This window comes from Podarcis vaucheri, assembly GCF_965113315.1.
Source record: "Podarcis vaucheri genome assembly, chromosome: 2".
NCBI classification, from domain to species: Eukaryota; Metazoa; Chordata; class Lepidosauria; order Squamata; family Lacertidae; genus Podarcis; species Podarcis vaucheri.
In genome coordinates this window covers 119,025,009-119,039,675 of record NC_138760.1, presented here as the reverse complement: position 1 = coordinate 119,039,675, position 14,667 = coordinate 119,025,009, and the positions used below count along the sequence as shown (strand labels likewise).

General features: G+C 48.0%; 1 protein-coding gene and 1 long non-coding RNA gene across 2 annotated transcripts in view; both read right to left on the bottom strand.

The window, feature by feature from the left end:
- LOC309525524 overlaps window positions 1–14,667 on the bottom strand; it is an 81,609-nt gene that overhangs the window by 7,956 nt on the left and 58,986 nt on the right. The window lies entirely within an intron of this gene.
- The window catches only part of LOC309524628 (von Willebrand factor A domain-containing protein 7-like), a 29,400-nt gene that overhangs the window by 9,688 nt on the left and 5,045 nt on the right, over window positions 1–14,667 (bottom strand). Inside the window, exons 4-13 of the mRNA XM_082209409.1 lie at window positions 12,645–12,720; window positions 12,317–12,408; window positions 10,357–10,521; window positions 9,609–9,818; window positions 8,190–8,328; window positions 6,868–7,004; window positions 5,853–6,131; window positions 4,044–4,259; window positions 1,790–1,962; window positions 617–731 (exon numbers count right to left, since the gene is read on the bottom strand). Of these exons, the coding sequence (XP_082065535.1) occupies window positions 617–731; window positions 1,790–1,962; window positions 4,044–4,259; window positions 5,853–6,131; window positions 6,868–7,004; window positions 8,190–8,328; window positions 9,609–9,818; window positions 10,357–10,521; window positions 12,317–12,408; window positions 12,645–12,720 (1,602 nt within the window). The remainder of the gene's footprint in view (window positions 1–616; window positions 732–1,789; window positions 1,963–4,043; window positions 4,260–5,852; window positions 6,132–6,867; window positions 7,005–8,189; window positions 8,329–9,608; window positions 9,819–10,356; window positions 10,522–12,316; window positions 12,409–12,644; window positions 12,721–14,667) is intronic.

Below are 14,667 nucleotides of genomic sequence, written 5' to 3'. Positions count from 1 at the left end.
GGTAGTGGCGCCCACCCTGTGGAATGCCCTCCCTTCAGATGTCAAGGAAATAAACAACCACCAGATTTTTAGAAGACATCTGAAGGCAGCCCTGTTTAGGGAAGTTTTTAATGTCTGAAGTTTTATCATGTTTTTCATATTCTGTGGGGGCTGCCCAGAGTGGCTGGGTGGATTTCTGCCTGGACGCTGAGGTCCAGCTCTGAGGGCCTTCTGGCGGTTCCCTCCCTGCGAGAAGTGAGGTCACAGGGAACCAGGCAGAGGGCCTTCTCGGTAGTGGCGCCCACCCTGTGGAACGCCCTTCCATCAGAAGCCAAGGAAATAAACAACTATCTGACTTTAAGAAGACATCTGAAGACAGCCCTGTTCAGGGAAGTTTTTAATGTGTGACATTTTAATCTTTGTTGGAAGATTTTTAATCTTTGTTGGAAGCCGCCCAGAGTGGCTGGGGAAACCCAGCCCGATGAGCGGGGTACAAATAATAAATTATTATTCTTATTATTATCATCACCACCACCACCACCATCATCTCACCGTTGGAGGTGGCTGCTACTGGTCATGAGAGCTAATGCTTTGCCTCCATTGTTGGAGGCAGTCTGCCTTTGAATACCATACTCACTGTTTTGGTCCGGCACGGGTAGAATCTGCACGGACTCGGTGCTGATGGGGTAGCTGCTGACTCGCGAAAAGGGCAGATTCTCTGGAGACAGGCCTTCTACACTCAGCAGCGTGGTCTGGAAGGTAGAGGAGAGAGAATTATTGTTAAAGATATTTTAAAGCAGGGCAGGAGAACCTGTGGCCCTCCAGAAGTCATTGGACTACAGCTCCCATCATACCCGACCATTTCTTTTCCTAGTAGTATCATATATATTGGACGCAGGTGGTGCTGTGGTCTAAACCACAGAGCCTCTTGGGCTTGCCAATCAGAAGGTCGGCGGTTCGAATCCCCGCAATGGGGTGAGCTCCTGTTGTTCTGTCCCAGCTCCTGCCAACCTAGCAGTTCGAAAGCACGTCAAAATGCAAGTAGATAAATAGGTACCACTCTGGCGGGAAGGTAAAGGGCGTTTCTGTGCGCTGCTCTGGTTCGCCAGAAGTGGCTTAGTCATGCTGGCCACATGACCCGGAAAAATTGCCTGCGGACAAACACTGGCTCCCTCAGCCAGTAAAGCGAGATGAGCGTCACAACCCCAGAGTCGTTCATGACTGGACATAACGGTCAGGGGTCCCTTTACCTTTTTATCATATATATGTATGTGTGTGTATAGGACCCCTGAATGGTTAAGTCCAGTCAAAGGCGACTATGAGGTTGAGGCGTTCATCTTGCTTTCACGCTAAGGGAGCCGGCCTTAGTCTACAGACAGCTTTCTGGGTCGTGTGACTAGCATGACTAAACCGCTACTGAGACACTGTGATGGAAACTAGAGCACACGGAAATGCCGTTTACCTTCCTGCCGCAGCGGTACCTATTTATCTACTTGCACTGGCGTGCTTTCGAACTGCTAGGTTGACAGGAGCTGGGATGGAGCAACAGGAGTTCACCCCGTCGTGGGAATTTGAACCTCCAACCTTCTGATCGGCAAGCCCAAGAGGCTCAGTGGTTTAGACCACAGCGCCACCCGTGTCCTGACATTTGTCTCCGGGTTAGTCCGGGAAGGTCTTGGTAGTAACATAGTAGGAGCACTGGAAAGCTGAATTTGGTTCTGCACCTGAGGTCCTGCCCTTGCCCAATGGTAGAGCCGGCCCTGCAACTGGCACCAGTCTTTAGCAAATGACATGAGGAAAGGGTACTTACCGGAGTGTGCAAGAAAACAGGGGCAATAGCCAGGACATTGCCAAGGGCATCAGAGGTCTGGTTCAAAGTGATGGAGTCTAGGGGGTTCCCCAATCCAGAAATGGGGATCAGGCGCTGGACCCGGGCACCTTTAGCCCCACCCACCAGCCTCAGCGAGACAGTATAGTTGGAGCCTGGAACAAAGACGCAGGAACTCAGAAGAACATCTGTGGAAATCCCCACCTATCACTTCAGTATCTCCACTGAGCTCATCCAGACCAAGGGTCACTGGGAGATATTTGGACTATATGGAACTTGCCAAACTGACTGGGAGACTCCGAGACCAGAGAGAAGAGACGGTGGAAGAAGATTGGAAGAAGTTTAAAGAATATTTGAAAAAATATGTTAATATTTAAATCTTAGAATAGCTTTGGAAGTGGACATAGGCTGTAGGGTTAGAAGTATTAGAATAGTGTTATTTGTCAGTGATTAGACGTGAAGATTTTTATGGTAAGACTAAGTGATAAAAAATGGTTAAAAATTATGATATATGAAACTGCTAAAGATGAGGTAAAATGAAAATCAGATAGGGGGGGACGTGGGGAAGCTCACCTAGCAATGTTTAGAAAAAACAAGGATAAGCCAAGAATTTGTTTGCATTGTTAGTTTTTCTGTTTGCATTGTTTATTTTTGTTATAAAATGAATTTTTTTTTCAGGGGGGAAGTATCACTGGGAGATAGCACCTCCCATGGGTGCTCCAGCAAGAACATGGCAAAAGGAGACACCAACCTGCCCCCCCATCCCCATCCCTTTAAGCCTGCAAACAGGGAACCTGCAAAACTGGGGGAGAGGGGATGAGCAGGTTAAACTACAGCTCAGTGTAATGCAGATGAACACCCAAAAATGAGTGCATGGGACATGGCAAACATGCTGCAAATGACAGGTGTGGGAGTGTCCTTAACAGGCATGCCAGCTGCCCCCCCCGAAGTTCTGGGCCCCCTCAATATTGAGCAGTAACGTTGTGCATACTTAGGGTTGCCATATTATTTCAACTTTGGGCCAATGTTGTTGAGCTTGTTTTGCAAAATCTCCCTCCCTCCCAAAAAATGAAGTTTTTGAGGAAAATCGGGGGGGGGGGGGATAAACACTTTAGACATGGGTTGCCATTGGTGTTGCCACATTATTGCCATATTCCAAAAGGTGAAAATCCAGACACAAAAGTTGTTGAGCTTTCGTTGGCCAAAGTTGTTGAGTTTTTGAGCTACAGTGGTGCCCCGCAAGACGAATGCCTCGCAAGACGGAAAACCCGCTAGACGAAAGGGTTTTCCGTTTTGGAGGTGCTTCGCAAAACGAATTTCCTATGGGCTTGCTTCGCAAGACGAAAATGTCTTGCGAGTTCCTGCGGTTTTCCCCCTTCCCCCCCTTTTTCTAAGCCGCTAAGCCACTTATCAGCTGATCCAATAAGCTGATAAGCCGCTAAAAGCCGCTAATAGCGCTAATCCTCTAATCCGTCAATGGGCTTGCTTCGCAAGACAAAAAAACCGCTAGACGAAGAGAATCACAGAACGGATTCTTTTCGTCTTGCGAGGCACCAGTGTATTTTTAATGAAAACCACCAGAATCTACACTATTGATCTGAGCTGCCATACGTCCGGATTTCCCTGGACGTTTCAGCAATTTCCACCCGGACGCTGTTTACGAGGGCTGAATCCTGGACGTACGGCAGCCCTATGCATGCTACATTGGCATATTGCGTGACGTCGGCCGCCCTCAAGAGCGGAGGAAGCCAGAGCCTCTGGCCCTTACTATCTGTACAACTCTTTAGGTGCTTTGTAAGCCTTAAACAGGGATGCGGGTGGCGCTGTGGGTTAAATCACAGAGCCTAGGACTTGCCGATCAGAAGGTTGGCGGTTCGAATCCCCGCGACAGGGTGAGCTCCCGTTGCTCGGTCCCTGCTCCTGCCAACCTAGCAGTTTGAGAGAACGTAAACGTGCAAGTAGATAAATAGGTACTGCTCTGGCAGGAAGGTAAACGGTGTTTCCGTGCGCTGCTCTGGTTCGCCAGAAGCGGCTTAGTCATGCTGGCCCCATGACCCGGAAGCTGTACGCCGGCTCCCTCGGCCAATAAAGCGAGATGAGCGCCACAACCCCAGAGTTGGCCACGACTGGACAAAGGGTAAAGGGTCAGGGGTCCCTTTACCCTTTTGAAGCCTTAAACAACAACATCAGATACTCCTGCCCTCAGTATGGCTGCTTCAAATCCCCCCAAACTTACCTTTCACAGGTTTTCCCTGGACCGGAAGCACATACTCTTTCTGCTTCTGCATAATCTGGTAGGATATGTCTAGCAAGCTCTTGCCTCCGATTTCCACCTCGTAGGAGCCACTGGGAGAGACAGTCACGGTCCACATGCCCCGCTCAGGGATGGGGGACACCTTCACAATCTTGTGGCTGGCTGTGTTGATCACTGTGTGAGTGGGTGGCGAGACACCTGCCACAGGATGACACAAAGACAGACAAGGTTGCAGGAGGGGCAGAGCAGGGGTGGGGAATGTCAGGCCCGGTGGACAAATGCAGTCCTCCTTGTTTGTCCCTCTCCACGGTCAATAACCTCTCTTCTGGCCACATTCTTTACTGCCCCTGCTTCACACCCTCAATAAATGCAAGTTCTCCAAGCCCTGTTGAAGACTATGTACTGTATTTTTCGCTCTATAAGGCGCACCAGACCACAAGATGCACCTAGTTTTTAGAGGAGGAAAACAAGAAAAAAAATATTCTGAATCTCAGAAGCCAGAACAGCAAGAGGGATTGCTGCGCAGTGAAAGCAGCAATCCCTCTTGCTGTTCTGGCTTCTGGGATAGCTGCGCAGCCTGCATTCGCTCCATAAGACGCACACACATTTCCCCTTACTTTTTAGGAGGGAAAAAGTGAGTCTTATAGAGCAAAAAATACGGTATATTTGACTGGGAAGTATGCACATTCTCCATGAGGGCTGGTGAATGTGCACCACAGCTTGTTGTTATGCTCAACATACCTTCCCCTTAACATACATTTGTTGTATTATGCTTTGGGGGGTCCCCCCCCATGAAATTGGGAAAATATTAATTAGTTAATAATAAAATAATAAAAATTAATTCATAATAAAGAAAACCCTGCAGCAAACAAACGTGAGTTCTTTAAAAAATAAATACAGTGTTATGTTCTCCTCCTCTCTCTCCTTTCTTTCTTTTTTTTTTAACAAAATGGTAATATTTTTTTTCCCAGGTTTCCCTTAAATCCAAAGAGCCAGTTTGATTTAAAGATCCCAGTATGATTCAGGTGGCTAGAGTGGCTAGAGCAGGCACCCCAAAACTCGGCCCTCCAGGTGTTTTGGGACTACAACTCCCATCATCCCTAACTAACAGGACCAGTCGTCAGGGATGGTGGGAATTGTAGTCCCAAAACACCTGGCAGGCAGAGTTTGGGGATGCCTGGGATAGAATGTCAGACTTCCACTGGAGCCACCCAGGTTCAAATTCCCTATTGTGCGCCTAGGTATTCCCTTTCTTGATGTCCAGGGCAAGCGTCACAGGCTGTTGCTGGGGGCTGGAGCAGCTGCTGTCTGGTGGGACCACCGCCAGCCCCCAGAGTGGCTGGGGTAAATCCAGTTAGATGGGCGGGGTGTAAATAATAAAATTATTATGATGGAATAAGACGTCCCTATGTTCATCAGAGATATGTTGGAGGATATGCCTTCCTTGAGTACCCACCCCTCTTGCTTAAATGTTCTTGAAGTCTGATCATGCCCCTCATTTCCCTGGGTGGTTGATAGAGATGTAGGCCTGTGAATGTGTGGAGAAGCTCTCTTAACTGCACAAAGGTAACATTTACTGCCAATGCTCTCCTCTCGCTTTGCCTGTCGCTGACGTGGGGTCCCTGGACGGTAGCCCCAAAGCCCAAAACACAGCCCTCAGGCCCAAAAGTGTTCACCATTATTTGTGTAGAGGATGAGATGGCAAACCATACAAGACTCTCCACAATTTTCATTCCCCCCACCATACTTTTGCAGGAAAGCTCTCTGCTTCATTCTCTGAACAAGCTGTACCTGAAGGTTGCCTCACAGTAATGGTGAAATCCAAAGAGTGCAAGCTCTTGACGGAGACTGTGATTTCTGTGAGGGTCTCATCCACAGGGAAGGAGCACTGAGACCCATCCAATTGCTTATGGGCCACCGTAACCGGGGCGGCATTCAGAGACAGCTCCATGATGCCCAAGACCTGGTCGAGTTCGCCTTTGGTGGTCATCACATAGAAGCCTCCGGAATAAGCAGCTAGTTCTTCATAGATGTTAGCATAACTTCTCCCAGAAGCCTCTTCGGCAGCACCTGTGGAGAGAAAGGATGGGTTTTTGTCTCAAAACCTGGCCTCCTTCTCTTCTGTGTTCACAGGAGGAAAGGCAAACCACAGTGGGTGTTTTGGCAGCAGTTGCTTATAAGGTTCGCCTGTCTAATGCCAGTGTACTGGAAGAAGCAAAGATCACCAGTGTAGAAGCAATGATTCTTCAACATCAACTTCGTTGGACTGGTCATGTTGGGCGGATGCCTGATGATCGTTTTCCAAAGCAACTACTCTATTCCGAACTTAAAAATGGAAAGTGTAATGCTGGTGGTCAACAAAAGAGATTTAAAGATTCTCTTGAGGCAAATCTTAAAAATTGTAGTATAAACACCGAAAACTGGGAAACACTGGCCTGTGAGCGCTCCAATTGGAGAACAGTCTTTACCAAAGGTGTCATGGGCTTCGAAGACACTCAAACTCAGGACGAGAAATGCGCTAAGAGGAAGGCACGTTTGGCAAACCCTCACTGTGATCAACTCCCACCTGGAAACCACTGTGGATCCAGAATTGGCCTCCACAGTCACTTATGGACTCATTGTTAAAACTGTGTTTATGGAAGACCATCATACTTGGCTACGAATGATCACCAGAGAAGAATTATATTGGCATAAGTCGGGAGGTGGGGCTGCTGATTTCTCAAGGATCCCACCCTTCTATTTGTGGAACACTCTGCCACCAATAAAAATGCCCTCTTTCTCATTGCTTGCCAAGAGCTATACATACTTCTGCGTTTCCGGCTAGAGCAATACCCTGTGAGAGCATAATTCACTTCAGACTCGGATGAATCAAGTAGGACCTGGACTTCATCTTTCAGGTGCTCATCTTTGGCTCCAGCATCAGTAAAGGTGTAGATCTTGGACCTTTGTGCAAGGAAGAGAACAAATCAGGAAGCTAACTAGAGTTTTCCATTTTGACCGAACCGATGGTTAATGCCTTCTGAAGAAGTCAGGATATCAAACCCTAGTTCAAAGTAGGTGTAATACTAAGGCATGTTCCAAAGCGAATAGAGAGAGCGGTTTTTCTACCCGTCGGAGGGGTCCCACCCTGATACCAGAACAAGAGGCCATCAAACAAAGCTGAACGTTGGGGCGTCTTCATGCTGTGCATAGCTAAACCATGGAATTCTCTACAACAAAGAGGTACAGTGGTGCCTCGCAAGACAAAAAGAATCCGTTCTGTGATTCTCTTCGTCTAGCGGTTTTTTCGTCTTGCGAAGCAAGCCCATTGAAGGATTAGCAGATTAGCGCTATTAGCGCTATTAGCAGCTTTTAGCGGCTTATCTGCTGATCGGATCAGCTGATAAGCGGCTTAGCGGCTTAGAAAAAGGGGGGAGGGAAAAAAACCCAGGAGGAACTCGCAAGACATTGTCGTCTTGCGAAGCAAGCCCATAGGAAATTCGTTTTGCGAAGCACCTCCAAAACGGAAAACTCTTTCATCTAGTGAGTTTTCCGTCTTGCGAGGCATTCGTCTTGCGGAGCACCACTGTAGTGTTCAAAGGAGATTAGAGAAATTCCTGAGGCTATTGGAGGCTGATAGCAGTGATTCAGGATCAGAGGAAGGGCTAATGCGCCCATGTCTTGTGTCTGGACTTCCCATAGTCCAGCAGTGAGATGCTGGACTAGATCGGCCTCTGGTCTGAGCCAGTAGATCTCTTCTTATGTTCTAGAGGTTAATGGGAAATTAACTGGTTCATTTTCTGGTTCACATAAAGGGGTTGTGCGCATGTTCATGAGGCTCCTTCCTACCGCAGCTTATTTAACGGAGGTATGATCGTTGGAACATGGCCACTCAATACATACTTGGGCCCCATTGTTGTTGGGGGCAGGTGGGGGAGGACTGGAGTTTTGAAGGCTTAACTGGTGGTGGTGGGGATTTGAAAGAATAGAGGTGACCACAAGGAGACGACCTGGGAAGAAGTTCCAGGTTGCAAGGGAGAATGAGTGGAGTGACTTCTAGGTACTCAAGCAAAGGTACTAGGAATGGAGGAATGAAGGTAATGGGAATATTTATGTTGGGAATAAGGCGGGAAAGGCCAGGTCTATTACCTTGGCAAGCTGTGTTCCAAAGCCAACTTCAGGCCACTCAAAGACATCTCTGGGCAGTCACCGCCACCCGTAGGTCTGAGGTTAGAGATCAAGGTCTTAAGCTCATCCACATCCTGAGTCACTTGGACTGGGCCAACATCTGCAGGGATAGATATGAGAGGGACTGAGTACCTGCAATGGAGAGCTGGCAGGCAGAGACATACCTTAAGCTGGGTCACGTAGGGTATGTCATTTTTGGGGGTGAAACTTACTTTCGGCAAATTTCTTCAGCGGGGGGTCTTAAAATACGGGTTTTTTGGGTGTGTGTGTGAGAAGAATTCAAACCTGATATTATTTTTGTGATTAGTCAATGTTTAGCTTGGTCAATTTACCGTATTTTTCGCTCTATAGGACGCACTTTTCCCCCTCCAAAAATTAAGGGGAAATGTGTGTGCGTCCTATGGAGCGAATGCAGGCTCCTTGGCTTCAGCGATAGCAACGCGAAGCCTCTGAAGTGCAAAGGGAGCACTCCCACTGCGCTCCAGAAGCTTCACCTTGCTTTCGTTGAAGCCTGGAGAGTGAGAGGGATCGGTGCGCACCGACCCCTCTCGCTCTCCAGGCTTCAGGGATAGCTGCCTGAAGCCTCCGGAGTGCAGCAGGAGGTCCCGCTGTGCTTCGGAGGCTTCGGGTTCCTTTCGCTGAAGCCGGGAGAGCAAGACTCTCCTGGCTTCAGCAGAGAGGGAGAGCTGCGCGGCGCCCCTTCAGCCAAACAGGAGGAGAAATGGAAGGGGCCCCGTTTCTCCTGCCGCTTCGCTGAAGGGGTGCTGAGCAGAGAGGGGGAGAATTTTTTCCCCTTGTTCTCCCCCTCTAAAACAAGGTGCGTCCTATAGAGTGAAAAATATGGTACGTCTAGTGAAGAAGGACATAAAATGCTTTGGGGAAACCACAGAATTCCAATGTTACCTTCTGAAAATGTCAGGTAATGCTACATAACAACAGCAACAAACAACAAACAATATAAATACATAATATATAACTGCAAGTACTTGGCAGTCATTTTTAACTATTCCTATGCAATTTTACACTTATTTTACATACCAAGCGGAACAGAATTATGGGAATGACCATTATGTGTGCAACCAAGGCATGCGTGACCATTTATGGTCCTGGAATGGGGCAGGGAGGGGGCAGAATGGGGTGGGGTGGGCTTACGCTGCACCGACATGCATGATGACCCAGAACATAACCCCCCCAAAAATGGGGGAGTTGCCTGTATATTAATTTAACCAAAATATCATTTGAAGTCACTTAAAAAAAGAACAGGTGTGCAACAATGTTATTTGGATTCTCCGAAAAAAGGCAGAGCGAAGGAAGTCAGGCAATTTCAGACTAAGCAGACTTAGTGTGGGAAGAACCAGCTCTGCTTTTTTGCCCTCTCACCTGGATCGTTGAAAGGCACAAGAATGTAGTTAAAGGGTTTATCCGGGGAGCTGGAAAATTCCTGGAGGAGGTTTTTGCAGGTGGTTATGACATGGTGGATATCCTCCGACATGCTGCCAGTCGTGTCTATTACAAAGGTGAGCGAATAGCCTTCCAAGTTGAAAAACCTCTTAAAGGTATCACTGCCCACCTGGTCCAGCAGGCCGTACCCTGAAAAACAACAACAATGGAGTAAAAACAGGTTATGCTTATCCACTTTTCCTTAGGACCTCCCTATTTTCATTGGACAATACCTTGTCTCAGACTGGCATGGTGGATGGTGACATGGTCTTTATGGGCAAAAGAACAAAAGCGATAGGTCCAGGGTGAGGAATCGGTCCATGGGCCTATTTGTTTGTTTATCTATTTCCCACCCTTCACTGTAAGGTCTCAGGGCAAGTCACAACAGTTTAAAACGCTACGCGAAGAAACAGTTTAAAACAATCACAGGAACAAGGTGGTGTCTAATGATCCATGTCTATATCATGTGTCACAAGCGTGCCTTCAGAGCACAACAAACACCATACGATGAAGGTGTGTGATGCACCTCTGTGGGGAGGGAGTCCCATAATTTAGTGACAGCCACAGCCAAAACAAATCACAAGAGCTAAAACCACCACAAGGGTTGCAACTATATCAAGGTCATAAAAGGCCTGGAAGAAGAAGAAGGTATTATTTATCCCTGTGCTGAAAGGTCAATGAACCATACCATCTCCTACAAAGAAGTCCCTTGTGGCTTGTATGGCCAGTTCAGCTGCTTGTTGATGCAACTGATAGTGCGGGGAGAGCCGGGGGTCAGTTGTCTCCTTGTTGATCCCCCCCGTGGTAGGGAACATTTCGGCCGGGTCATTTCTTCCACCATGCCCACATTTGCCTACAGAAAGAATATAGGAAAGAGAATGGAGGAGACATAAGTGAGAGCCAGTGTGGTGTAGTGGTGAAGAGCAGTAGATTCGTAATCTGGGGAACCGGGTTCGCTTCCCCGCTCCTCCACATGCAACTGCTGGGTGACCTTGGGCCTGTCACACTTCTCTGAAGTCTCTCAGCCTCACTCACCTCACAGAGTGTTTGTTGTGGGGGAGGAAGGGAAAGGAGAATGTTAGCCGCTTTGAGACTCCTTCGGGTAGTGATGAAGCGAGATATCAAATCCAAACACTTCTTCTTCATAAGAGCCAGTGCAGCGTAATAGTTAGAGTGTTGGACTGGGACCTGGGAGAGCAGGGTTCGGATCCTTACTCAGTCATGAAGCTCACTGGGTGACCTTGGACCAGCCACTGTCTCTCAGCCTAGTCTACCTCACAGGGTTGCTGTGAGAATGAAATGGGGAGGAGGAGAACCAGGTACGCTATCTTGAGATCCTTGTAAAATAAAGGTGATATATAAATGTAAAGGAGGAGGAGGAGGAGAAGATGGAGAAGAATTGCTAGGCTGGATCATTTAAGTTAACAGATTGAGGTTGAATCCTGACAAGACAGAAGTACTGTTTTGGGGGGAAAGGGGCGGGCAGATGTGGAAGACTCCCTGGTCCTGAATGGGATAACTGTGCCCCTGAAGGACCAGGTGCGCAGCCTGGGAGTCATTTTCGACTGACAGCTGTCCATGGAGCCGCAGGTCAATTCTGTGTCCAGGGCAGCTGTTTATCTGCTCCATCTGGTACGCAGGCTGAGACCCTGCCTGCCCACGGACTGTCTCGCCAGAGTGGTGCATGCTCTGGTTATCTCTCGCTTCGACTACTGCAATGCGCTCTATGTGGGGCTACCTTTGAAGGTGACCCAGAAACTACAACTAATCCAGAATGCGGCAGCTAGACTGGTGACTGGGAGCGGCCGCCAAGACCATATAACACCGGTCTTGAAAGACCTACACTGGGTCCCGGTATGTTTCCGAGCACAATTCAAAGTGTTGGTGCTGACCTTTAAAGCCCTAAACGGCCTCGGTCCAGTATAACTGAAGGAGCATCTCCACCCCCATCGTTCAGCCTGGACACTGAGGTCCAGCACCGAGGGCCTTCTGGCGGTTCCCTTGCTGCAAGAAGCCAAGTTATAGGGAACCAGGCAGAGGGCCTTCTCGGTAGTGGCACGCACCCTGTGGAATGCCCTCCCATCAGATGTAAAAGAGAAAAATAACTACCAGACTTTTAGAAGACATCTGAAGGCAGCCCTGTTTAGGGAAGCTTTTAATGTTTAATAGGTTATTGTATTTTAGTGTCTTGTTGGAAGCCACCGAGAGTGGCTGGGGAAACCCAGCCAGATGCGTGGGGTATAAATAATAACTTCTTCTTCTTCTTCTTCTTCTTCTTCTTCTTCTTCTTCTTCTTCTTAGTTAGGGAAACACAGTAGTGAGGGTCATCAGCTTCAGTTATGGGAACGAGGTGGACATTTTAGTCTTCACATCAGTGGTGGGGAATCTGTGGCTCTCCAGAAGTTGCTGCTGGACACCCTTGACCACTGGCCATGCTGACTGGGCAGCAAGCAAACTCCTTTAGCCAGGGAGCCACCACTGAGAAGTCCTTGTCTCTTAGTCAGCATGTAGGAGGTAGGTGCAGACATGCAATGAACTCAGAAGTTGCCTTTCTCGTGTCTACCTATCCTCCATGCATTTTTCAATGGCATGAAAAGAAAATGAAAATGCCCAACAACTGGCAAAAAAGCGACAATCGCTGGTCTTACCTCTTGGTTTACGCCTGCATGATGCTGACAACTTGTACCCACTTGTGAGCAGGTCGTTCACTAGGATGTTTCCATTGCACACAAGCTGGTTGCTGTTAAACAGAGAACGTGGAAGTTGGTAAATGCACTGCTTAGAAATAAATTTACCATTCGAAGGGTGCTCCCCACTTACACAATTTTCACTTATGTGTGAGGGAGACTCTGAGGTGTTACGGAGCAACACAAATCAGTGGCACTCCTCTGTTGTTTACTGCCTCCACGGTCACAATAGAAGAAGCAGCCGTTTCTCCTCCTCAACCATCACCCATGGGTGCCCATGGGTTCCTACCTTGCATCTTTGCTGCAGTCGCGACAGGTTTCCTTAGAAGCGGGAGCAACAGGGAAAGCAGGACTGGCAGGGTTTACTGTAGGGCAAACATAATGGGAGAGAAAAAAATCCTATTTTAGTCTGTGTACATACCACACGGGGACGCGGGTGGTGCTGTGGGTTAAACCACAGAGCCTACAACTTGCTGATCAGAAGGTCGGCGGTTCGAATCCCCGTGACGGGGTGAGCTCCCGTTGCTCGGTCCCTGCTCCTGCCAGCCTAGCAGTTGGAAAGCACGTCAAAGTGCAAGTAGATAAATAGGTACCGCTCCGGCGGGAAGGTAAACGGCGTTTCCGTGCACTGCTCTGGTTCGCCAGAAGCGGCTTAGTCATGCTGGCCACATGACCCGGAAGCTGTACGCTGGCTCCCTCAGCCAATAAAGCGAGATGAGCGCTGTTATGTACTGAAGTTCTCACCCTGGGCCAGCAGGGGGATACTGTAGATAGTTATGCAAATAAGGGATCGAAAGTGACGTTCAGTGATTGTGTAGTTTTAGAAAATTGTTACAGTTACGTTGTACTGGAGCTCTATATCGGCCACGACTGGCTCTATCGGCCACGACTGGACCTAATGGTCAGGGGTCCCTTTACCTTTACCTTTACATACCATACATTCAAAGCACATGTGTGTCTCCCTCCCAAAATGAATATTGGGAACTGTAGTTTGCCAAGGGCGCTGGGAGTTGTAGCTCTGTGGTGAGTAAACTACAGTTCTCAGGAATTTTTGGAGAGGGGGAATGTGCTTTAAATATATGGCGGGTACACAGCTTTAGACTCCATTGAATTCCATGTAAACCTGACAATCGGCGGCTCGGGCAGGTTTATGATGATTCTGTACGGTGATTTGAGAGCATGAGTGGAAAAAAGGGATGCTGGTTTTAAAAACCAGGTAGATAAAAAAAAATGCAAAAGGTGCTTTGCATCAGTCTTGCAGATTCCCACTGAATCTCTTAGAATCATAGAATCATAGAATCATAGAGTTGGAAGAGACCACAAGGGCCATCGAGTCCAACCCCCTGCCAAGCAGGAAACACCATCAGAGCACTCCTGACATATGGTTGTCAAGCCTCTGCTTAAAGACCTCCAAAGTAGGAGACTCCACCACACTCCTTGGCAGCAAATTCCACTGTCGAACAGCTCTCACTGTCAGGAAGTTCTTCCTAATGTTTAGGTGGAATCTTCTTTCTTGTAGTTTGGATCCATTGCTCCGTGTCCGCTTCTCCGGAGCAGCAGAAAACAACCTTTCTCCCTCCTCCATGTGACATCCTTTAATATATTTGAACATGGCTATCATATCACCCCTTAACCTCCTCTTCTCCAGGCTAAACATGCCCAGCTCCCTTAGCCGTTCCTCATAAGGCATCGTTTCCAGGCCTTTGACCATTTTGGTTGCCTTCCTCTGGACACGTTCCAGTTTGTCAGTGTCCTTCTTGAATTGTGGTGCCCAGAACTGGACACAGTACTCCAGGTGTGGTCTGACCAGAGCAGAATACAGTGGCACTATTACTTCCCTTGATCTAGATGCTATACTCCTATTGATGCAGCCCAGAATTGCATTGGCTTTTTTAGCTGCCGCGTCACACTGTTGGCTCATGTCAAGTTTGTGGTCAACCAAGACTCCTAGATCCTTTTCACATGTACTGCTCTCAAGCCAGGTGTCACCCATCTTGTATTTGTGCCTCTCATTTTTTTTGCCCAAGTGCAATACTTTACATTTCTCCCTGTTAAAATTCATCTTGTTTATTTTTGCCCAGTTCTCTAATCTGTCAAGGTCGTTTTGAAGTGTGATCCTGTCCTCTGGGGTGTTAGCCACCCCTCCCAGTTTGGTGTCATCTGCAAATTTGATCAGGATGCCCTTGAATGTATTTGCCTAGTTTTGCATATGATCAAGCTCACTCATCCGGTCAGGGACAAATAAAGTCATGAAAGAATGCAAAAAATGAGGAATTCTACCATAATTGCAATAAATTCTTTGTTTTTAAACA